Source organism: Somniosus microcephalus, chromosome 3 (genome assembly GCF_052327205.1).
Source record: "Somniosus microcephalus isolate GS21.2 chromosome 3, FLI_Smic_1.0, whole genome shotgun sequence".
In the NCBI taxonomy this organism is placed as follows: domain Eukaryota; kingdom Metazoa; phylum Chordata; class Chondrichthyes; order Squaliformes; family Somniosidae; genus Somniosus; species Somniosus microcephalus.
The window spans coordinates 39,763,689-39,790,040 of record NC_140989.1 but is presented as its reverse complement, the minus strand read 5'-3'; the positions used below and the strand labels follow the sequence as shown (position 1 = coordinate 39,790,040).

The window sequence follows — 26,352 nt, the reverse complement described above, 5'->3', positions numbered from 1 at the left end:
ATGTACCAATTTGCAACATTAGTGGCTCACAACAACCTTTCAGTGTTCACAGTCCAACAAGATTCCATCACAGATGTGAGATTTTTCATTGTTGGTGTGTGTTGTGAATTTATAGCGATCATGTCGCAAAATTAAGGAACATTAAGTTACTGTGCAGTATGTTATAAACCATTATGCTGTGAGCAATTGTAAGCTTGATTACTGGGTTGTTTCCATGTTCTTTGCACTGTAAGCTAGGTTTCTGAACAGCTTAGAAATTGATTTTTGGTTCCAAGCGGCACGATTTAGCATTTTAAAATGCGCTATGGCTCGTGACTGGTAACTAATGTCATGCAGTTTTGTCCCATGCCTTGATACTGATGTAGAACAGCAGCCTCGAGACATTCCCTGGCATTTATCTTCTGTATTCTCACGTCTTTGAACCTATTTGAAAACCTCTTTACGAAAATTACAGTGTGCTTCATGGCTCCCACCATGTTGGATGCCCAGAATTGACCTGATGTAGTTCTGGTATGGACAATACACTTTGATGCAGACACAAATGACTAGACTTCATTATTTTATCGTAAGCAAAATATTGATGGCCTCTTAACAGGTGTTAAGTTTCCATTTTCAAAATGTTTTTTTAATAGAAAAGAAAGCATTTTTTTCCCCATTCCCATAAAGGTTAATTTTGTTCCTCTCTCTTTCTTTACCAGCACTGGCTACTGTTGAAGATTTCCAGATCCGACCACATGCTCTTTATGTGCACTCTTACAAAGCCCCAACATTCTGTGACTACTGTGGAGAGATGTTATGGGGATTAGTACGTCAGGGCTTGAAATGTGAAGGTGAGTCTCCAGTTACGATGTATATCGCATAAGGTGCTTTTAAATGTACAAAATTCCAATTGTAAATTTTTTTTAGTTTTGTTTCCTTTTCACATACGGAAGTCTAAGTGTAACTTGCCATTGGAAATAATGATAATGACCACCTGATATTAAATGCAGCGCTGAGCCATACAGAGCAGGAAAGTCACTGGTTCAGTCCTTATATTAGTTGATCCTGAGCTGGGACAATGGTAGGAATACTACAATTGACCTGTTTCCTGCTATAAAGAGACTTTACACGAGGACCCAAGGGCTCATGAGAACTTCGATGCAGGGGCAAAAAATAAATAAATGCTCCACAGATTTGCAGCGTTTGGGGCCAAGAGCCTTTAACAGATTTTTGAAGCAGGGCCGGGGTGGGTGCTGCTATTGACCTATTTCTCTATGGCAGAAGGGACCCCATAAGTACTTCCAAAAAGAAATTTATGTTGCACAGAGCAAACAATTTTTTTTATGAAAAAAGAAACTAATTTAAACTGAGGAGTATTGATGATCCCACTGAGCTGGAACTGTTTCCAGGGGTGCCTGCGTTTTGGAGAGAGTAGAGTTGGGAATCGGCCCGAGAGTTGAGGGGACAGCGCCACCAAATGTATAATTGCACACATTACCTGTTGGTGAGTTACAGCTGACATCCCCCTGACAACTTCGTTGCGGCACCCCTCCCATTTTGGGAACCTCTGCACTGGGCTATGTGGTAAAACACTCAAGTAAAATTCAGCCTTGGCTCAGTTGGTAGCACAGTGCTACTTTGTTGGAGGTGTTGTGTTTCAGAGAGTCTGCCCTCAGGTGGACGTAAAAGATGCCACGGCACTATTCGAAGAAGAGTATGGGAGTTGTCCTTCCCAATATTTATCCCCCCATCCAACATCACTGAACCTGATTGGTTATTTATCTCATTGCTGTTTGTGGGACCTTGCTGTTTGCTGTGTGCAAATTGACTGCTGCATTTCCCTACGTTACAACTGTGACTATGTGATGGGCTGTGAATAGCTTTGGGACAACTGGAGGTTGTGAAAGGTGCTATATAAATGCAAGTTCTTCTAAAGCGATGAAGACTTTTTATGCCCTTGAATAAGGAAAGATTAAAGAAAGTATGAACTGTAGAGTTAATGGAGAGACACTTAAGTCGACAAACACTTCACAGGGATCCTAGTAAATAAAACCTTGTTTTTTTTAAGTTGCAATACCTTAGCTGAAAGGGTTTAAAGACTTTTTAATACTATTTGAACTTCATCGCAATCAAATTATTAAACTTTTAACTTATTTTAGGAGTTTTTTTCTTTTCCCATCTTTTTTTATGGTCCTAGTTTCTGTTTCTTGTGTGACTTCTTTCATACTTGTTTATTTGGCTGCCAGTGACGGAGACCGCGTGAGAAAAAGATTGAACAACAATTCATCCCTTAGATGGAAAACATTCACAGACACTGACTTCAGGCAATAGTACGCCAATCTGATTTGCAATCTGATTTCCAAAAATCAGTCTGTTAAAGCAGTGCACTAAATCTGGGGCATCAGGAAAGAAGCAATGCAGTGTTGTCATTAAATTTATTTAGCACGGAGCAAAAATAGTACTTCAATCACACACGTGCCAAACCAGCAAACTAGCAAAAGTTAAACAGCTTCAAAAAAATAACTTGACACGTTCCTGCAAAAAGATGACAATTCATCAATATACATTCTAATGCACTTTTTTTAAACCCTAAAATTGTGTAAGATCATCATTTTTTTATTTTGAAAAACACAATGAGACTGCAGGCGATGGACATGCAGTAGAATTCTTGGAAAATTATTTATTTAGAAAATGAGCAATGCAGAAACTTCTTTCACTTGCCAGAATTGTGGAGGATTAACTCATCCCAATGTACTCTCTACATATACTTTTGTGAAAATTATGATTTAACAGTGAATGAATGGTTCCCTCAGAACTGTGCACAAGTTAAGTGGGCAATAGTGCCATCTACTGGTGAAGCCTGAGTCACTCTGTAACCTGTGTGCATCGAAGATCTTAAAGCATTCTTTTGAAATCTTTGCATAGGGTTGAAAAATTAATGGAGGAATTGACCCTCTAAACAAAACCTGCGCTTTCAGTGTCAGTTTTTTTTTTTTTGAAGCTGTTTAACTTTTGCTAGATTTCTGGTTTGGCATGTGTGCGATTGAAGTACTATTTTTGCTCCGTGCTAAGTTAGATCATTCCTAATTTGTTGAACCTTTGCCTGCCTGTAAACAGGTCATTGTTGTAGCATTGAAGAAGGACAGAAAACACTGTGCTAATGTCCCTTTTTAAGAATTTGGTACTATATGGATGCTAGGGCAGTCATGGCCTTCGCTCATGCACCTTGTGTATATGAAGGCCTCATTCTGGAAGCATGCCTTAATTTTTCTTCCAATATTGGTGGCAGTTCCCACCGTTGTTACCACACCAAGAATAGATTCAGAATGCCTTTGTTTTATCCGTCTTTTCCATATTCCTGCCAATTTTTCCTTTCCTGAGTCTCCCAACTTTGAGCACTGCGTTACTTCCTAGACAACGGGGCCCAGAAATCTAATACCTCTGCAGCAGCCGCTACAATCCAACAGCCAGCAACTTTGTGTCAGCCTGCCCACCAGCAATGGCAGGATGGTCAGCTGTGAAATGACATCAGATGAGAGGGACATTTGGTTCGATGCTGGGTGGGAGACACCATCAGACGAATTTGTTTTCTTTGTATCACAGGGACCCTTGAGGTTCAGGGGAGCGATTTCTCAAAGAAGTGTTCGAGGGATTAAAATAGATATAATGCAATGTCCGTCCTTGCAAACTGCCGCCCCATCTCCAATCTCCCTTTCCTCTCCAAAGTCCATGAACGTGTTGTCGCTTCCCAAATCTCTGCCCATCTTTCCTGGAACTGCATGTTTGAATCCCTCCAATCAGGTTTCTGCCCCTGCCTCAGTACCGGAATGGCTCTTATAAAAGTCACGAATGACATCCTATATGCGACTGTGACAAAGCTGAGCTATCCCTCCTCGTCCTCTTGACTTGTCTGCAGCCTTTGACACGGTTGACCACTCCATCCTTCTCCAACACCTCTCCACCGTCGTCCAGCTGGGTGGGACTGCACTCGCCTGGTTCCATTCTTAGCTATCTAATCGTAGCCAGAGAATCACCTGCAATGGCTTCTCTTCCCACTCCTGCATCATCGCCTCTGGTGTCCCCCAAGGATCTATCCTTGACCCCCTCCTAGTTCTCCTCTACATGCTGCCCCTTGGCGACATCATCCGAAAACACAGCGTCGGTTTCCACATGTACGCTGACGACACCCAGCTCTACCTCACCACCACTTCTCTCGACCCCTCTACTGTCTCTAAATTGTCAGGCTGCTTGTCCGACATCCAGTTCTGGATGAGCAGAAATTTCCTCGAAGACCGAGGCCATTGTCTTTGGTCCCGCCACAAACTCCGTTCCCTAGCCGCTTACTCCATCCCTCTTCCTAACATCTGTCTGAGGCTGTGGCGTCATATTTGACCCTGCAATGAGCTTCCGACCACCTATCCACACCATCAATAAGAACGCCTATTTCCACCTCCGTAACATCGCCCGTCTCCACCCCTACCTCAGCTCATGAAACCCTCACCCCTGCCTTTGTTACCTCTAGACTTGACCATTCCAACGCACTCCTGCCTGGCCTCCTACGTTCTACCCTCCGTAAACTTGAGGCGATCCAAAACTCTGCTGCCCGTGTCCTAGCTCGCACCAAGTTCCGTTCACCCATCACCCCTGTGCTCGCCGACCTACATTGGCTCCTGGTTAAGCAATGCCTCGATTTTAAAGTTCTCATTCTTGTTTTCAAATCTCTCCACGGCCTCGCCCCTCCCTATCTCTGTAATCTCCTCCAGCCCCACAACCCTCTGAGATATCTGGGCTCCTCTAATTCTGGCCTCTTGAACCTCCCTGATTTTAGTCGCTCAACCATTGGTGGTCGTGCCTTCAGCTGCCAAGGCACTAAGATCTGGAATTCCCTCCCTAAACCTCTCCACCCCTCTACCTCTCTCCTCCTTTAAGCCGCTCCTTAAAGCTCTTTGACCAAGCTTTTGATCATCTGCCCTTATAGCTCGTTATGTGGCTCGGTGTCAAATTTTGTTTGATAACGCTCCTGTGAAGCACCTTGGGACGTTTTACTACGTTAAAGGTGCTATATAAATACAAGTTGTTGTTTTCTAAACTGGCCAGGCAGACAACAATGGTCTTTTCTGGTCCTATACATTCCTATGTTCTTCAGGACATTGAAAACTCTGCCTAAGAAATGTTGCCTCTTGATTTGCAGAATCTTCTGTTTTCCCAAATCACAGAGAAGGTAGCCATAGGCCAATGAAAATCATCAGCTGCTTTGTAGTTCCCAAAAGGAGTGAAGACCTTTGTGACCGATTTTGAGGGAGAAGCTCATGATTGTAAAGTTACCAAAGATAATACAGCTGTTGTCTTGAGAATATTTGGTGACCGTGAACTTCAAGAAATTTGCATAGGGTTTTTGAGAAGCTTAACAGAAAATACATCTGGGTTAACGCAGATGTAATAAATTACTAGCATCGTTCCCGCATGGCCACGCAGCGGACTGGAGGTCCCGGACAGGCCACTCACCGGCTTTTCAGTGCAAGAATCTGTGCATGCACAAAAATTTGAAGGGACCGCGCACCCCCCAAAAAAAATTATAACAAACATTGACTACTCGTACAATTTTTTTTACTTTAACTCCCGTCAGCCCTGGCATTGATAAAGTTCTTCTCCATGGTGGCAGCTTTACTCAGGCTGGGCTGCTTGCATGGAGTTGTATCCCCTTTTCGGTAGTGAAAGATCCCAACACACTTCATGAGGGGGGGGGGGGGGGCATTGCATCGTTTCCAGCCGGCCCTGAGCTTACAAGGGAACTTCCTCATTATCTGTGGAAAATCCCAGCTAGAGGAATTATGACGGTTGCATTAAAGCCCCTCTTGTTTTCTTGCGTGAGAACATTTCTCCAGGTATTCCTACCATTTCCTTTTATATCCCTTCATCCGCCAGATCCAGGTGGAAATGATAATATCCTGATCATTTCTGTCTTATTTTCAGGCCTGCTGGAATTCAGTATTGATTGCCTATTTGGAATCTATATTGAGGGGACCTCCTGTCTCCGATAGAGCCACAGTGTTCCCCCACACACATGATCTGATTGTGTGGCTTTGGCGAGGCCAGCCTAGCTATTTGAGGTTTCCTTTCTTCAGTCCTGGTTTTTGGCATTCAGAAAAACTTCGCCAACTAATTAATCATTTTAAGTTCCAGAACCTTGATTGCAAACTCCCGGGGAGCCGTGCTGCAGCTATGTTTGCCTCTGTTTACTAATTTGAGGATTATTAGTCAGTTCATTGAGGTTTCCATACAGCTACTGCAGTAGCAGGAAATTCAGTTGAACATGTAATGTTATCTAGTTTATGGAAAGTCAAAATGAACAGCTATACGGGATTTGAATCTTGCTGTAAACACATTTACGCTGGACTCATTTTAACTAAAGATGTCTTTACTTTTAAGACTTGTTACATTTTCAAGGATTACTCTGGTGACAGATCCACCACACTTCGTTGGCTTGAACATTAGACAGTTCTAAGACTGATACTAATGGTATGGTGGTTGTCCTTTCCTCTTTTGGAATCTGGGTTCTGATCCAGCCCAGATTTAAGAGATTTAAGTCTCATTTCTCTGACAGTAAGGGTTCTCATTAAAAGGAATTTGCTATGGCACCCATCCCAAAAAACACGCATAAAATACATAACTAGGACTAAGTGGGTATATAAGGACGACTGGCAGGGAAGTGGAAAAATTTATGCTGTTGTGCCAGGCATACATGTCATCCAAGAAACATAGCAAAAGTTGAGGAACGCTTCAAAAATGTAAACAGTTCCAAAAAAAAGTCACCACTCCAACAAAACGCCAAGTATAGCCGTTGTCATCCAAAGACAAGGTGGATTGAAAGTGCAGTGGGACACTGGCTTGTCATAACTTGAAGTTAAAAGTTGCAGGTACACCCAACAGTCCATCACTCTTCTAACTAGGAGGTGGAAAACCAAAAGGGCAGTTTGCCACAGTGGTGAGTTCAGAAGTTACTGAAGGAGGATGTGAGCACCTGAAGGCGTAAGACTGGAGGATTGCAAATGTTACTCCCTCGTTGAAAAAAGGGGAGAGGGATAAGCCCGGCAATTACCAGCCAGTCAGCCTAACGTCATTGGTGGGGGAACTTTCAGAGAGTGTAATCCGGGACAAAATTAATTCCCTTTAACTTACCTTACTGTATGTTTAACTTACCTTTTGGGGCCGTTGCCCTTTTAACTTACCTGTTGGGGCCATTGCCCCTTTAAGACGCGCCCTAGCGTGCTGACGTCACGTACGACGTGACGTGCGTGCGGCAGCTGCCGGCCCGACTCGGCCTTCCAGGACGGCCGCTGGCACAGCCCGGCCTAGCGTCTTCGGCCGCAACGACCAGCCGACGGGAGCGACGTGATCTCCCGCGGCAAGCACCGGCACAGCCCGGCCTCGCGACCTCGGCCTCAATGGCCAGCGACGCGGTCACGTGACTGCCCCAAGCGTGGGCAAATGTGACGACGCGCATCACGTGACGCCCTAAGCGCAGGAAACGCGAACAACGTGATGACGTCATCACGCTCCCCACAGGACTGCGAACTCAGTCCTCGTGGAGTCCCCGCTGGGACAAGACCTACACCACGGTGCTCCTACAGTCAGCCATCTTACCTGCTATCTTACCTGCTGTAATTAGCCTGTTCCTATAAATAAACAACTTGTTAATAGTTCGTCGAAGTCAAACTCTCTTATTTAGTGGCGATCTACACGAACCGCTACAGTGTATTGGTATAAGCTTTGTCTGATTATGGCTGGAACAAACGGATGCTGTATGAATTGGAACTATGGCCTAGAAATTGGGAAACGCTGGAAGCAATGGTGGCCGAGGATAACGGCTGCTGGCCATGAGAGCACAGGCAGTACCGGCATTTTGGTACTGCCTGCTCATTATCAGCAGCATGGCGGAAGAGCGTCGGCCGCCACTTCTTCGCCATTTCATGATGCTAACAGGTGGCGCAATCCACCCGAATTTCTAGGCCTACGTTGTCAATTTGAAGTGCTTGAAAGCAATTTTTTGGGGAAAAGCTGGATAATGTAACCTACAGTGTGTTTGAACATCCGGTGTACATTTACAATGGTAGCTATCTTAGAACAAGTACAAGAGCACGTACACTGCTTAGATGGGCATTTATCATTGCGGCTATGGACTGGATCCTTTTCAAATCAACAAGCATTATGGCTAGATGTCATTAGTGATTTGAGAAAGTGATCAAGTCATTGGAATCCCAACTTACGTTTTCTATGACATTTGTTAAGGCTGCATCGCCTACATTGGGAAACCCTATACTGCATTTTCTTTTATAGCTAATAAGCCTGACTCCAGATAAACACACAATTGATTGCAGTACCAAATGCCGTCACACAGAATTGGTGAGCTGTGCATTGCACGCTAAAATTTTGATGCAAGTATTCAATATCCATAATAATCTGTTTAGAATATTCACTACATTAAATGTAATCTGTCTTTTGCCGCACCTCTCCCAGAGCCACAACTCCAATCTCCATTGTTGAGGTGAGCATTCCAACTCCTTGGAACCGGCTTTCTCATCTTCAGCTTGTGGCCTTCCTGTACAGAGAGAAGATGGCACAGGATGGGCATTATTAAGCATATTGCTGCTACATTTAGAATATGTTCACGGTGAAGCACAAACACTGCTTTTAACCTGACAAATGTCAAAATCATTGGTACAGTGAAGGTATGCAATTATGACCAAAGAAACCATGAACATTGTTGTGTCCAGAAATGTCAGTGCCCATTGGGCCCTGTGCTGTGATGTCCATTATGACTTCCATATAGTGGGTGAGGATGTTGTATTTATAATTATAGTGGAGTCCCACCAGCAGGGCATTCCGTCGACCGCTGAAGGCTGTTGTCATCTGCGCTGTATGAAAGGAAATTCTGCAGAGAAGGGACATTCACTTGGGATATCTCGTCCAAGCACATGGAATACCACATCCGTCCTTTTGGACGACTCCGATAACCTCTTGGGCCCCCTGGGCCCCTAACTTCTCTGAGAGACTGTTCGCGACTTTAGCTCTCATAATAATAATAATAAGCACCTGCCATTTTGTTTTTGCTTTACAACCCGATGTAGACCGAACCCGTCCCAAATTGTTTTCCCATAATAACCCTTTTGCACTCATAGAAACAAAGAAGATAGGAGCAGGAGTAGGCCATTCGGCCCCTCGAGCCTGCTCCACCATTCAATGAGATCATGGCTGATCATCCAAATTCAGTACCCTGTCCCTGCCTTCTCCCCATATCCCTTGAGCCCTTAAGAAATATATCTAACTCCTTCTTGAATATATTTAATGAATTGGCCTCTACTGCCTTCTGTGGTTGAGAATTCCACAGGTTCACCACTCTCTGGGTGAAGAAATTCCTCCTCATCTCTGTCCTAAATGGCTTACCCCTTATCCTTAGACTGTGACCCCTGGTTCTGGACTCCCCGGCCATTGGGAAGATCCTTCCTGCATCTAGTCTGTCTAGTCCTGTTAGAATTTTATAAGTTTCAATGAGATCCTCTCTCATTCTTCTAAACTCCAGCAAGTATAAGCCCAATCGACCCAATCTCTTCTCATACGTCGTTCCTGCCATCCCAGGTATCAGTCTAGTGAATCTTCGCTGCACTCCCTCCATGGCAAGAACATCCTTCCTCAGATAAGGCGACCAAAACTGCACACAATACTCAAGGTGTGGTCTCACCAAGGCTCTGTACAACTGCAGCAAGACATCCTTGTTCCTGTACTCGAACCCCCTTGCTACGAAGGCCAACATACCATTTGCCTTCTTAACCGCCTGCTGCACCTGCATGCTTACCTTCAGCGACTGGTGCACAAGGACACCCAGGTCTCGTTGCACTTCCCCTTTTCCCAATCTATTGCCGTTAAGATAATAATCTGCCTTCCTGTTTTTGCCACCAAAGTGGATAACCTCACATTTATCCACATTAGACTGCATCTGCCATGCTTCTGCCCAATCACCCAACCTGTCCAAATCATACTGGAGTTTCTCTGCATCCTCCTCACAGCACACATGCCCACCCAGCTTTGTGTCATCTGCAAACTTGGAGATATTACATCTAGTTCCCTCATCTAGATCATTTATATATATTGTGAATAGCTGGGGTCCTAGGACCGATCCCTGCGGTACCCCACTAGTCACTGCCTGCCACTCGGAAAAAGACCCGTTTATTCCAACTCTTTGCTTCCTGTCTGCCAACCAGTTCTCTGTCTAAGTCAGTACCTTGTCCCCAATCCCATGTGCCTTAACTTTACACACTAATCTCTTACGCGGGACCTTCTCAAAAGCCTTCTGAAAGCCCGAATACACCACATCCACTGGTTCTCCCTTATCTATTCTACCAGTTACACCCTCAAAAAAATTCCAGTAGATTAGTCAAGCACGATTTACCTTTTGCAAATCCAGGTTGACTTTGTCCGATCCTGTCGCTGTTTTCCAAGTGCTCTGCTATTACATCTTTTATAATGGACTCTAGCATTTTCCCCACTACCAATGTCAGGCTTACCGGTCTATAATTCCCCGTTTTCTCTCTACCACCTTTTTTGAATAGTGGGGTAACATTAGCTACCCTCCAATCCATGGGAACTGTTCCAGAGTCTATCGAATTTTGGAAGATGACCAGCAATGCATCTACTATTTCTAGGGCCACTTCCTTAAGTACCCTAGGATGTAGATTATCAGGCCCTGGGGATTTATTGGCCTTCAATCCCATCAATTTCCCTAACACCATTTCTCTACAAATACTGATTTCTTTCCTGGTTGACTCGCCACTGTTAGCTTATAGAGATTACCAATCTCTTTCAAATTATCAGGATCAACTGCAAACCAATATTGTGGGAATATTGTGTTTACTCAGAGTTTAAGACAGAATATAGCACATTAGTTATACAGCAAAAACATACGACCGTGACAAGTATCTGGTACCGGTCCTGATCGGACAGACAGCTGGCGTGCGCGAACAGTTCTCCGGCTTACGACCTTTCTCCCTCTCGTCTAGAACCTCCAAGAATGGGTTGAGTCCGCTCTCAGAAGAATGTTAGACCAGCCTCACTCTTGTATGGCTTTCCCTTCCACCGTCTGTGCTAAGGGCTTTTCAGGTCTTTCTCTTATACCCTATTTTAGGGGTGGGCCTGATGTAAAATATGGACAGGACCATTTAACCTGTAAAGGCTCTTCCTACACCAACGTGCCCAATGGCACGTCGAGTTCTTTGTCTCAACTTCGAGACGAAAATCCTCCCTCCAGGAGGGGTCTTCACAATCATTACACATGCTTTATTGTTTATACGTTTTGAAGGCCTATCCATCGGAATTTCTCTGATCTCCCTTGTCCCTATCCTCCCTAGTTTGGAGTCAGACTTGCCATTCTCAGCCATCAGATGTTTGTAACTGCTTGTTATCAGTTATTTATGTTCATACTGTTCATGCAGCTTTAGCTATGTAAAACTAACTACAGGTAGACTATCCTTTTTCCGAAAACCTCGGCACCAGCCGTGTTTCGGTTTTCGGAAAATTTCGGATTTCAGAAGGTATTTTATAAGACTGGGAAATTTGTCGGGGGTGGGGGTCGGGGGGGGGGTGTCGGGGGTGGGCGGGGGGTGGGGGTCGGGGTCGGCGGGGGGGCGTCGGGGGGGGAGAAAAGAATATCGGACAGGCCGCTTCAGCTATTGGACGGGCCGCTGTATTGTTGGGTTCACTCTCCCGGTACCTCCTTCACACTGCCCGGTTCGGCCTGCAATCTCCTACCCAGGAGGGAACTCTGTGACCCTCTGCCCTGCTGAGCGTAAGTCGTGCGCCACTCTGGTCATGTCGTGCGCACGACTTACGCTGAACGAAAAAACTTTCGGTTTTTAGAGGTTTTCGGTTTTCGGAAGTTCGGATAAAGGATAGTCTACCTGTATTTCATTATCAGACTGTTGTACTATGGAATGAATCATTAAATTCCCAAAGACAAAAAAAATACTGCAGATGCTGGAAATCTGAAATAAAAACAGGAAATGCTGGAGATACTCAGCAGGTCAGGCAGCATCTGTGAAGAGAGAAACAGAGTTAACGTTTCAGATCGATGACCTTTCCTCATACAAGAGTGAGGCTGGTCTAACAAAGATATCTTCTATCCTATTCTCGTACACTGAATTAACTTGCACATTTTAAAGCAGTTTTGTTAAACAAAGTCAGAATCCTAACTCAGCATTATAATATGGTTATTAGCAGTAATGGAAGAAGCATAGGCGTTGGGCCTCGGTTGGTCAAATTAAAGATACATAAAAAACCTTCCGTACACACAACCAGCAGACAGCTAGCCTGGAAGCAAGGTCATATGTGACTGTCACGGTGCAAAATGTTATAACATCCACAGGGAACCAAAACCTAAGCAAATTCTAAGCATCTATCCTGTTATTCTAACTCCAGTCTGAAGAGACTTTTTGTCTCAAGTTCTAATACCATCATGTAAACACAGCATTATTCGCATTACAATTTTATCTGCATAACCATATACATGTTGGACACCACTGATTCCTAACAGGCGGCAGCTCTGCGTTTGTGCTAGACATAGTAGGATAAAATTTCAGCTATTCAGGCAAACTTGCTTGATACCTGCAACCTGCTTGAATGCCCGTATGTAGCAATGTGAGAAAATTGACAGTCAATCTAATTGCTTACCTTGGCACTTCTCTTGAAGTCAAGATGGCGCCTCCAAAGCGTCCTTCCTCGTGGATGCTCCATGATCACCTCCCATGACTGTGGACTTATGGGGTTGCCTCTCTACTCCAGAGGACATATTTCACTCTTCCCTTTGACTGTCCCCAATGGGGCCACTTTTTTTTGATATATATAAATGACATGGATATTGGAATACAGAGTAGAATTTCTAAATTTGCCAATGACACCAAACTTGGGGGTGTGGCAAACAGTGAGGATGATACCAATCATAGAAAGGCTAGCAGAATGGGCAGACAAGTGGCAGATGGAATTTAATACAGAGAAGTGTGAGGTGATGCATTTTGGCAGAAGGAACAGGGAGAGGCAATATACACTTAATGGCACAGTTTTAAAGAGTGTGCAGGGACAGAGGGACCTGGGAGTTAATGTGCGTAGGTCCCTGAAGGTGGCAGGACATATTGAGGGTGGTTAGCAATGCATATGAGATCTTGGGCTTCATAAATAGAGGTATTGAGTACAAAAGTAGAGAAGTTATGCTGAATCTTTATAAAGTGCTGGTTAGGCCACAACTGGAGTATTGCGTCCAGTTCTGGTCACCACATTTTAGGAATGATGTGAAGGCCCTCGAGAGGGTGCAGAGGAGATTTACCAGAATGGTTCTGGGGATGGGGGATCTTAGCTACAAGGACAGGTTGGCGAAGCTGGATTTGTTTTCTTTAGAGCAAAGGAGGTTGAGGGGTGATTTGATAGATGTGTACAAGATTATGACGGATTTGGATAGGCTAGATGGGGAAAGGCTGTTCCCACTAGTTGATGGTACAAGGACTAGGGGACACAGATTTAAGGTTTTGGGCAAGAGATACAGGGGGGATGTGAGGAAAAACTTTTTTATGCAGCGAGTGGTGAGGACCTGGAACTCACTGCCGACAGAAGTGGTGGAAGCGGAGACACTCAATGTTTTCAAGGGGAGACTGGATAGGCACTTGAGGGAAATGAACTTGCAGGGCTACGGGGATAGAGCGGGGGAATGGGACTGACTGGATTGCTCTACAGAGAGCCAGCACGGACTCGATGGGCTGAATGGCTTCCTTCTCTGCTGTTTTGACTCTCTGACTATGACTCTAATGTTCTGCCAGGCTTCATCAGCGAAGCGGATTTTCCAGTTTCCTTTTTGATCCATGAACGCGCGAGATGTGTCCATCCCACAGCTGCATTGACCTACTGTGCATTACTTATACCAATAACTTGTCTGCTTGGTGGTTATTGGGTGGTTCATCACCATTACTTATAGGTATGTGCGGACTGGCCCCTCACTTATATCTTGAAGTGCACTGAGTAAAGTGGTGCACTTGGAAATGTAGGGGGAGGAGGGGAATTAACTCATATAATGCACTTTCCGTGCACGCAGCATAATTCACTCCGTTTGAGAATGCCACTTGCAGTGTTGCAACAATCATTAAGATCAGTATCTTGAGTGTTACTTTACAAAGGAAACCGCATATATAAAAAAAAATGTATGATTCAAAAGAATTTGCAGTGACCTTGTGCAGCACTCAGTACGTGGTGCCCTCTAGTGGATAACCACTCTGGGAAGTAAGGAACGTACAGGCACTCGTCGTGTTTTCAGTTTTTAAAAATTCTTGCGTTTTGCCTTGGCTGCTAACATAATTGAGCTTTTGTGCTGGTATTTACACAGTCAACAGTGTTCCCATTTGCTTTGGCTCATGCTGTGGTACAACTGAGGTTTGTATCCATACAAAATTAGCTCAGCATGTACTAGGACTTTTTTTTAAAAGTGCAAACAAAAGTCAAATTGCACATTTTGGCACAGGCTCAATTTCGGCAGAGCAGGTGCCAATTGGGAGCCACCCATTTCTTACAATTTATGGAGTTTCACTTCTTGTTTGCAATTTTTTTTAAAGTTATGCTGTGTATATTCAGTACTTTTTTGTTATTGGGTCTAATTATATATAACATGCTGAGAAGTTGCATATTTGCATCGCAGTGTTTAATTTTAATGGCCGACATGTTGATGCTAACTTATTAAGAAGACTGGAGATTGAACAATTACAAGATATACCTATGTTTTCAAAATCTTACATGTATACACTACCTGTTGCCGTTACCATTATAAATTCCTATGTCCACATTTATAATGAAAACTGTCTATGTAAACTAGTCACACTGTAATCACATTCTCCTGCCAATAGAGGTGCTGCAGCCCCCACCACTGGTGGAAGGATATAGTTCCAGTGTGGAAAGTTTACATAGGCAGTTTTCCATTATAAATACTTTTTGTTTGTTAAAAGTTAAAATTAAAAACTTTCAAAATATGGGAGGTTTTTTTTAAGCACAATGGATGATGAGACCATTGTCAGGTCTTATAATAGCTTCCTTTTAAAATTGTAATTTCAGTATAACACGGTCAACATCTTCAGCAAACTATTTGTACCTAAAGAACCATGACCCTGGAATTACACTGGGATATTCATGCATGAACTCTTAACATATTTGCCCAAAATTATTCTTCTCCATTATTTTAATATAAAATGAATTAATCCATTTGTTTTAAACAAATTAACGACTGTGCTAAAGTAGCAGAGAGAGAGGAATTGGAGGTGAATTCATTGAATTGGTTATGAGTATCCTGTGACATCAGCTCAGGGTCGATGCAATTTTGAGTGAGAATAAAGCATTAATATTTTGTCCAGTGGAGGATATTGCGAGGCTTTAAAGAGTGGATCTTTGGTGTTCTGTGCAATAGAAACTACTGCAGTAGTTCATTTCATGTTTGTTTTATTCAGTGAGTATGTGTAAAAGTGGCCTGTATATTTGATAAATTGAGCTAGACATCAGTATTTACAGTGAAGCGAACCCATCCTGGTTAGGAATATGTCCTGATCCAATCACAACCCAGTCAACTTATAAATCACGTTAGAAACTACTGATGATGTTGAATCACCTTCTACAGTGCAGGTGAAAAACATGGTCTAGGAGCATCCTTTTTTTTGTAAGCCAAGAATGCAGATTTCTTGATGCACAGAGTGATCTAGCTTTATTAATGAAACGCAATACAAATTGCTGGAGCCCAAATTCTGGTGGTGTTGGTTTTATGCCTTGCTGACTCCAAAATGGGTTTGCCCTATTTTCTTCTTTCCCCATCTCTTTTTTTCCCCTTGACAAAACGTTCTGTCAAGAATGCTTATGCATAAGTGTATAACAGCAGCAATATTATTCAGAGTATAAGAGATCAAATTGAGGGCATGTGCGTAAGAAAGGCTGTCGTGGAGTCTGGTGCTGGGGTGCTTAGTGCAGTTGGTCTTTTCTGTGGTGTTTTAAGTACAACATACAGTACAGCAATATACTGCAGCTTCTAGTATCTGTGAATTGTGAATGTGCAGTTAGCAGACCGCACGGATAACTGCGCATAAACCCAGATCATAATAAAGTCAGCCACAAAGTGCCTCTGCACATGTGTGCTTGGGTGCACGATCCTGGCAGCTCATTTTTAATATTAGAAGAGATGGGCAGGATCTGTGCTCGATATATCATTAAAAGCATTCCATACAAAGTTTGAAAAGTGGACCATCTAGGCACTTTAAAAATGCAACTGAAGTTATACTGCAACTGGTGCAACGTCAAAGCAGCGTGAGACTGCTTCCTAGATGGTGTCAAATCCAATATTAGTGTCCTTGGAATCAAATTGGGAATCTGATGTCTGATGCTGCTACTTTCAACTCGCTGAGCACTTGAAAATCATTATGCATTGATGCAAAAGTGACAAAATGACTGCAGCATGTATGACACGTGAACTAGGTGCTTCAACCTGCACTTTGTTGGCACTTCAATGTTGAGGACTAGCTCCGTCTGAAATGTTGAGGACTAGCTCCGTCTGAGATGTTGCAACATAATCTGAGATTAACAAACTAAAATTACTTCTCGAATTTGGCTTTCATAGGTGAACTAACCAATTTCCTTTTCTTCCCTAACCGTCAACCCCCTAATCCTGGTCAGGATGTGGGCTGAACTATCACAAACGATGTGCCTTCAAAATTCCAAACAACTGCAGTGGAGTGAGAAAAAGGCGCCTGTCCAATGTCTCTCTGCCAGGGCTCTCTGTTCCAAGACCTGCACCGTTAGACTGTTCAGGAGTAGTCTCAGAGGAGGTGAGTAAGACTTAGACATGCAAATAGTATGGGATTTACATTATCAAAGTCTCTGAGCGTGAGAGAATTAAATGTGTCAGACTTAAAAGTTTGCCCAGGGCAGTATGAATAGAGTACACCAGAACTGTTCGTGCTTTGCACCAGACGTGTGAGATTGCCTAATAGATGTTGTTCAGCACGGTTCATTGATCTATTATTTCATGTGATAATTTTACATTCGTGAAAGTAGCTGCTTTTTCTAGCCCTGGAGTTTTCTCCTGTATTTCACCCATATGGGAGATTTTCAGACTACTTTTGTTAGGAGAGAAAAGAGGGGGAAGAATGTCCTGTGAAAATATAAAGGAACCAAGTGTGTGGGAAGAAAACTCCCAGCCGTGAAGGAAGGTCGGGGGAGGGAGGGGAAGAAAGGTTAGCTGAAGCCTCTTCCTGTGCAAATATAACTCTACATAAATAGGCGGGGAAAGCAGATTCAGCTGGCATCCTCAATCCAAGTTGCTCCTACCAGCTCTTCCCTCGGTACTGTGATGGGACTCTCAATTTATGCATGAACTCAGGGGAAGGTTGATTATTTGTTTTTTTTAAACCTTTGGCAACTTTTTTTTTTGTCATATCCCCGAGGCAAATAATTTTTGTCTGAGAATGCAGATTATGATCCCTGCCTCCCGCCCCCAACAACACACACACACACACACACACCTCTCTTACGGAAGGAATAAAATTCAAATCTGGTCACTTGGTTTCATAGGCAGTTTTTTTTTAAATGTCATGTAAGTATTCAATTTAAAAAAAAATGCAAACTTGTGTATAAAAACAACAGCAACTTATAAAATTACATCCAGTTAGGTTAAAGTCTCACGCCAGTAGCCATTACTCTATTTATACAACAAAATTGCTGAATTCTTAGAACTTTTTATTGTATGAAAATCTTCATGCAAATAACTTTTTTTTTTAAGTGAGCCTTATTGTGTATTCGCACATTGGCAAAAGCAGAGTTTTGATGCTAGTTATGATGTATAATGGCTGACAGCTACCAATGCTATAGTACTCTGCCGAGGTGCTTTAGCTCTGCCTGCTAGGGAGCTACATTCCATTGTAAAAGAGCCACACTGATCATTTTTTTTTTAGAGAATACTATCATGTTTCTTTTTATAAGAAATGGTAAATTTGCCCTTTTATTTTTAAGGTTGATTCATTTTTAAGAAGTTTAAATTTTGCCTACTGCTGCATGCACCATCTGCTCGTTGCTTAAACAATGCAACCCACTCGTACACCTCCTGATGTGGGAGAATTGATGCAGCATTGCTAGCAAGGGGGAGGTGGGCTGTTGTGGAAGAGATTCTGCTGCAACTTGCAGTATATTTCTACAGTCATCGATGGGTGCTGAGCATGTTTTTCAGGCATGTTTTTGGCCAGCTCAATTGCCATATGTGAGCTTATGACTGAAATCTAGACACGACAATTAGAAAGTGGTGACAAACAGGCATTGAAAGTGATGTAGAGGATCATTTTTTGATTAAAGAAGCATTATTTAGGTTTTTATAACGGGTATTTAGATATCTGAAATTTGATTTGATGCACCTTAAGATAATGGATCATATTGTAGGAACTGGGGTTTCTAGCCGAAGAATTGAGATCGACTCAGAAAATCAAAAACAATAAAATTTAATGAACAAACGAAGCTGTACAGGAAACTGTAGGATACAATGCAAATAGGTCTGGTCTGCTTGAAAGCCTCTCTGGAAACTGCTAGCAGGTTCCGAGCTCAACTGCTAGCGGGTTCCGAGCTCAACTGCTAGTGGGTTCCGAGCTCTACTGCTAGAAGGTTCCGAGCTCTGACGTCATGACGTCATCACATTCTTCCCGCCGTTGAGAGATCACGTGACGGACGGCATGACGTCATCACGCGGAGTACAGGAAAGAAGCCCTAGTACAGTTAACAGATACATTAAAGGTGTAGCCCCCAGCTGTACTACATTGCTGTAAAAGGAATTATATGCAATTGTCCGTAATCCTCTGGTGGTTCCGCCACAATATCATTGATTCAGAATGTTAATACGCTAAAGAACTCTATGGTCGGAATTTTAATCTGGAGGTGGGTCAGGAGGTGAGGTGGGTGGTGGGAGAAGGGTAGAAAGCGGTCAGGAAACCCGGGAGAACTGGTTTCCCACAGGCCCTGCCGAATTTAACGGCTGGCTGGCTGGCTGTAGGCAGGTAGGCCTGTGGCACTAGGCCGCAGAGAGGGGGGAGGGAGGGATCTCCTTGAAAAAGTGCAACATCCCCACTGACACCTGTGAATCCCTGGCCCAAGACTGCACAAAGTGGAGGAGAGGCATCTGGGAAGACGCCGAACACCTCGAGTCTCTTCGCTGGGAGCAAGCGGAAGCCAAGCGCAAGGAGTGCACGTCAACCCAAGCACCCCACCCACCCGCCCCTTCAACCACCGTCTGCCCCACCTGTGACGGAGACTGTAGGTCCCGCATCGGAATCATCAGTCACATGAGAACTCACTTTTAATGTGGAAGCATGTCATCCTCAGTTCCGAGGGACTGCTTAAGAGAGGAGAGGGGGCCAGAGGAGGATTGAGGCGGCGGGGGTGGTTATTATTGGGGCCAACTGGAGGAGGATCGGTGGGAAGGGTGGAAGCATCAGGGCCGATCGGTGGGGAGGCGGGAGGTATAGGGCCGACTGGAGGCGGATCGGGGGGAGAGGGAGGGAAACATCGGGGAGTGGGGGGAGTCCGGCAAGGCGATTGGAGGCCTCGTAGGGAGTCTTCAATCGCGGGGGGTGGGTTAGGCAGGGACGCTGGAACAGCTCTTGCCTCCTGGATCCAGCAGTACTTTAGCTGGTGGGTTCTCCGAGGCCTGCGAAACCTGACCAGCCAGAGTTAAATTTGTAATGCTGGTTAAATCTGAGGCACGCCAGCCTCATTTATAATATTTAAATGGGCGACCTGCCTCCTGAATCAAGATGCTTACTTGTTGACTGTTACTACTTTCAAAAATGAGTGCTCGATATCTACTCCATTATGTCAAGCTTGGCCATGTAAAATCATATCCTATATTATCAGAAAGGATAGTTTGTGCATACAGTCTTCTACCCTGGTGCTCTCTATCCACTTTGGGCTACATTGTTTCAGCTGAATATTCAAATTCCAGCATGAAGTGACTGTACCCTGCCAAGTGATTGTAAGTAATCAAAAGGACTGAGATATGATGTTACTCATAACTGTCCCTGAGTGCCCAGACAAGGCAGATATCAGCATTGGGTGAGTAGGTTAGTTATGTTTGTCTAGTGATGCATCATCGATGAAAATGGTCTCCTGGAACTTTATTATGGAGAAATTTCCCAGTGTTTTTAAGGAATTTGGCTACAGATTTATTTCCTCTCCCATAAGCCAGCATTATGGAGGTTGAAGAGGGCAGTGCATGAGTTTACATGTTTAGTGGATAGGGTGAGTATTGATGAACTTGATGTAATTTTGTTTCCCTTGTTTTGTATGTTCATATCTATTTAATGAAGAGAAGGCCAAATCAAAATCACTCGACACTTGAGAACACTAGATCAGAAGGTACAAAGCTGCACTGCAGTGTCAAACTTGATAGCCCCATGGATGACATTACAGAGGCATCTATCATCATCGCACAGGGCACAGTTCCTCATGTGCTAGTTCTGAGTACTTCCACTCCGATCATTAACATCTTGGCCAGGATCTTTCAACCTGCATTTAAGAGAGTGCTTCATATCATACAGAAAGTCTAACGTGCATCTAATTTGGAAAACCAGATGAACAATGCCAAGCACAGTGTTCTGCCCTCCTTCAGTGTTTTCCCTAAATGCCAGGGAGAGTAATTTCACAACAAGTTTCTGAACTAAAACTCAGTTGTAAGACTCTTTTTTTAATGTGGGTTGGGGGGAGGGGGGCGAGGCAGTGGGTGGCTGGGGTGGAGGTAGAACAGGCTTGCTTGCTACCAATGCTAATATCTATTAGAAATTAAATTTGATATGTAGGGTGCGTACTTCATCGAAAACTCATTAATATCTGCAGTACGTGTTACTCCCGTAGCCAGCACTATGATCGGTGTTTTCTCATAATTCAACGCTAAGACAAGGAATCAGCCTCATGGCTCTTCTCTGCACTGCCTCCAGCGTCGAATATCTCACTTGTGAGTTAGTGGCCAGAACTGGTCACAGTACTCGAGGTGTGGTCTGACCAAAGCAAAACAATCTCCTCTGACATACTTAGCTGTTTTGGTTATGTAGAATCAACATTTCATTGGCTTTAATGATTGCTGCTATCCGTTGGTTAGACATGTTTATCATTGAGTCTAAGAGTCCTAGCTCTCTTTCAACTTCATAGCAATTTCAGCATCATTCATGGAGTACATATGGTGTTTTTCCCTTCCATGTGCAGTACCTTGCACTTGTACACATCAAACTTCATCTGCCATTGATCTGCCTGTACACTTATTTTATCCAAACTCGCTTTATAAATTCTGCGCTGCTTCCTCTGATTCCACTGCCACTCCCAGTGTGATATCAGCAGCAAATGTTCCCATTTTGCATTGAGTTTGAGTCCGGGCCATTTATGTGAATCAAAAATTAGTTGTGCTCCCAACACTGAGCCGTGGGGCAAGACATTTACTACTCGCCCCTCCTCCACCCCGACATAACTCCTCTAATGAGCAGTTGTTGGATTTTTACCCTTCAGCCAGTTTTCCAGGGTTTCCCCTGAATTCCCATTCTTTTGAGCTTGACTAATAGCCTTTCAGATAGGATTTTGTCAAATGCTTTTGGAAGTCTAGGTATGCTGTTTTAGGGTTTTCTGCAGTTTACTTGGGATCAGAGAGAGAGAGAGAGAGTGACTCTTCATGTTAATTTTATTTTCAGCAGAAAAAAAAATCACCACTTGAATTCTGAAGCCAGTTTATTATCTCACTTATGTCGGACTTGGCTCAGTGGTAGCACTCTCGAGGCCCACTCCAGAAAACTGAGTACATAATCTAATCTGATACTTCATTGCAGTATTGATGAAATGCTGCAATGTCAGAGATGCCATCTTTTAGGTGAGATGTTAATAAGAACATAAGAAGTAGGAGCAGGAGTAGGCCATGCGGCCCCTCGGGCCTGCTCCGCCATTCAATAGGATCATGGCTGATCTGAATCTAGACTCCCGTCCACTTCCCTGCCCTCTGCCCATAACCCCTAATTCCCTTATCTGCTAGGAAAATGTCTATCTCCATTTTAAATTTATTTAATGTTGCAGCTTCCACAGCTCTCTGGGGTAGCAAATTCCATAGTTTTACTACCCTCTGAGTGAAGAAGTTTCTCCTCATCTCAGTTTTGAAAGGGCAGCCCCTTATTCTAAGATTATGCCCCCTAGTTCTAATCTCACCCATCAGTGGAAACATCCTCACGCATCCACCCGATCAAGCCCCCTCACAATCTTATATGTTTCGATAAGATCACCTCTCATTCTTCTGAACTCCAATGAGTAGAGTCCCAACCTACTCAATCTTTCCTCATATGTCAACCCCCTCATCTCTGGAATCAACCGAGTGAACCTTCTCTGAACCGCCTCGAGAGCAAGTATATCTTTTCTTAAATATGGAAACCAAAACTGCACGCAGTATTCCAGGTGTGGCCTCACCAATACCCTGTATAACTGCAGCAAGACTTCCCTGTTTTTATACTCCATCCCCCTTGCAATAAAAGCCAAGATTCCATTGGCCTTCCTGATCACCTGCTGCACCTGCATACTAACTTTTTGTGTTTCATGCAGCAGGACCCCCAGATCCCTTTGTACTGTAGCACTTTGCAGTTTCTCTCCATTTAGATAAGAACTTGCTCTTTGATTTTTTTCTGCCAAAGTGCATAACCTCACACTTTCCAACATTATATTGCATCTGCCAAATCTCTGCCCACTCACTTAGCCTGCCTATGTCCTTTTGCAGGTTTTTTATGTCCTCCTCACTCACTGCTTTCCCTCCCATCTTTGTATCGTCGGCAAACTTGGATATGTTGCACTCGGTCCCTTCCTCCAAATCGTTAATATAGATTGTAAAGAGTTGGGGTCCCAGCACTGACCCCTGCGGAACACCGTGCTAGTTACTGATTGCCAGCCTGAGAACGAACCATTTATCCCAACTCTTTGTTTTCTGTTAGATAGCCAATCTTCCACCCATGCCAGTATATTACCCCCAATCCTGTGATTTTTTTTTAACTTGATCAGTAATCTTTTGTGTGGAACCTTGTCAAATGCCTTTTGGAAGTCCAAATACACTACATCCACTGGTTCCCCTTTATCCACCCTGTATGTTACATCCTCAAAGAATTCGAGCAAATTTGTCAAACATTACTTCCCCTTTGTAAAACCATGCTGACTCTGTCCTATTAAATTATGTTTATCCAAATGCTCTGTTACTGTTTCCTTAATAATGGACTCCAACATTTTGCCAACCACAGATGTTAGGCTAACTGGTCTATAGTTTCCAGCTTTTTGCCTACTTCCCTTCTTAAATAAGGGTGTTACATTAGCAGTTTTCCAATCTGCCGGGACCTTTCCTGAGTCCAGGGAGTTCTGGCAAATGATCACCAATGCATCCACAATCCCTACCGCCACTTCTCTCAAGACCCTAGGATGTAGGCCATCAGGTCCGGGGGATTTATCCGCCTTAAGTCCCATTATTTTACTGAGTACCGTCTCCTTAGTGATTTTAATCATGTTTAGCTCCTCCGCCCCCCCCCCCCCCATTGCCCCCTGTTTGTCCAGTGTTGGGATATTTTTAGTGTTCTCTACTGTGAAGACTGATACAAAATATTTGTTCAGCGTCTTTGCCATCTCCATGTTCCCCACCACTAGTTTCCCAGTCCCATCCTCTAAGGGACCAACGTTCACTTTAGCCACCCTTTTTCTTTTTATATAGCTGTAGAAACTCTTGCTATCTGTTTTTATATTTTTTGCTAGTTTACTTTCACAATCTATCTTCCCTTTCTTAATTAATCTTTTAGTTCTTGTTTGCTGGCTTTTAAATGCTTCCCAATCTTCTATCCTCCCACTAGATTTGGCTAATTTATATGCCCTTGTTTTCAGTCGAATACTATCCTTTATTACTTTACTAAGCCACGGATGGCTGTCTTCTTTTACTCCCCTTTTTCCTCAGTGGAATATATTTATCTTGAAAGATGTGAAATATCTCCTTGAATGTAGACCACTGCTCTTGTACCGTCTTACACTTTAATCTGTTTTCCCAGTCCACTTTAGTCAATTCTACTCTCATACCTTCATAGTCTCCTTTATTTAAGCTTAGTACGCTGGTTTGAGATCCAACTCTCTCACCCTCAAACTGAATTTGGAATTCAACCATATTATGGTCACTCATTCCAAGGGGATCCTTTACTAGGACATTTTTAATTAATCCTGTCTCATTACACAGGACCAGATCTAAGATTGCCTGCCCCCTGGTTGGTTCAGTTACATACTGCTCAAGGAACCCGTCCCTAATACACTCTATGAACTCTTCCTCAAGGCTGCCATGCCCAATTTGATTAGTCCAGTCAATATGAAAGTTAAAATCCCCCATGATTATAGCTGTTCCCTTATTACAAGCCCCAACTATTTCCTGATTTATACTCCGACCAACAGAGTTGCAACTGTTAAGAGGCCTATAGACTACGCCCACTAGTGACTTTTTCCCCTTATTATTCCTTATCTCCACCCAAACTGTTTCACTATCCTGATCCTTTGACCCAATATCATTTCTGACTATTGCAGTGATTCCATCCTTGATTAACATAGCAACCCCACCTCCCTTTCCTTCCTGTCTGTCCTTCCTAATTGTCAAATACCCTTGTATGTTTAGTTCCCATTCATGATTATCTTGCAGCCATGTTTCCGTAATGGCCACCAGATCATACCCATGTGTAGTTATTTGCACCGTCAACTCGTCAATTTTGTTATGAATGCTGCATGCATTCAGATAAAGAATTTTCAAATATGTTTTCTGACAATTTATTCCTGCTTTTACCCCTTTTACTACTTTACCTTTATCATTATACATCCTGTCCCTTCCTGACACGCTCTGGTTTTTAATTCCCCCACTGCTACCTTGCTCTATTGCCTCCTCCGCTGTCATTTTTATTTTTCGCTCTCTTCAAATCTCCCCCCCGATGCCTTGTCTGCCCTCTTGGGTGGATGTAAAAGATCTTATGGCACTTTTTGAAGAAGGGCGTGGAGTTCTCCTGGTGTCCTGGCCATTATTTATCCCTCAATGAAACAACCAAAAACAGATTCATCTGGTCATTTATTTAATTGCGGTTTGTGGGACCTTGCTGGTTGACGGGGAAAGGGCTTCTGGCTTCTCACCACCCCTTCTTGTGGGGGAGTGATGGGGAATGGATGCAGGGTTAACGGTGAGGTGAATGACAGCAAAGCAAGGGGAGGGGAGGCTACAGGGGTGAAGTGGATAGTTCACAGTGAAAGAGGTAGGAATATTTTTTTCTTTATTTGTTCCTGGGATGTGGGTGATGCTGGCAAGGCCAGTATCTATTGCCCATTGTTAATTGCCCTTGAGAAGGTAGTAGTGAGGCGCCTCCTTCAGCCGCTGCAGTCCGTGTGGTGAAGGTGCTTCCACAGTGCTGTTGGGTAGGGAGTTCCAGGATTTTGACCCAGCAACGATGAAGGAACAGCAATATATTTCCAAGTCAGGATGGTGTGTGACTTGGAGGGGAACTTGGTGGTGGTGTTCCCATATGCCTGCTGCCCTTGTCCTTCTAGGTGGTAGAGGTCGTGGGTTTGGGAGGTGCTACCGAAGAAGCCTTAGCAAGTTGCCAAGTGAATTAGTTAAGCAAGTTAAGAACAACAACGTAAAGTCTGGATTGAGAAAAGGCAGTTTGGTCCATTAAACATGCTCCTTCCACAGACTATATATAATCTTTCCCATTAGGGACTTGCTGTCCTGCTTATTTACTAACCCAAAGGAAATGTTTGCTGTATTGATTCTCGGTAGGAAGCTCACAGGATCAGACCGGTTGCCTGTTTTACACCCCATCCAATTTTATTTTCCATCCAAGTCAATGGAAAATAAAATGCAGGATATAAAAAGGGGAGCCGATCTGATCCAATCCGTTTCCTGCCAGTTGCGTTGGGTTAAACTTCCCCACCGCAGTATTTCTTTGTGCATACACCGCCATTACTTAAACCTGGGCAGTTTACTTGCAACAGATGGCATGCCCAGCTGCACAGCAACTAATGTGGGCCATGGAGTAGTTTAACGCAGTCTATACTTATATCCCTATATAGCCTTCAATCTCACTCCTAACCAGATATTTATCCTGTTCTTTTTTTAGAGGAGTTAATTGACACGGTATTAATTACGCTACTGTGTGTTCCACATATTCAGTACTGTGCAGGAAAATAATTTCTCCTAATTTCCAGTCTTGCTTGAGGCTTGTTAATGTTGGTACTTCGGGCTTTCTAGTTCTATGCTCA

The 26,352-nt window shown here is 43.6% G+C and overlaps 1 protein-coding gene across 4 annotated transcripts in view; it reads left to right on the top strand.

Moving 5' to 3' along the window:
- prkd3 (protein kinase D3) overlaps positions 1-26,352 on the top strand; it is a 477,301-nt gene that overhangs the window by 290,834 nt on the left and 160,115 nt on the right. For 3 of the 4 annotated variants that reach the window (XM_085980197.1, XM_085980198.1, XM_085980199.1), the window contains exons 4-6: positions 699-830; positions 16,714-16,865; positions 20,260-20,316. In XM_085980197.1, coding sequence (XP_085836323.1) covers positions 699-830; positions 16,714-16,865; positions 20,260-20,316 — 341 coding nt within the window. The remainder of the gene's footprint in view (positions 1-698; positions 831-16,713; positions 16,866-20,259; positions 20,317-26,352) is intronic. The other variant, XM_085980200.1, reaches the window with a different exon arrangement.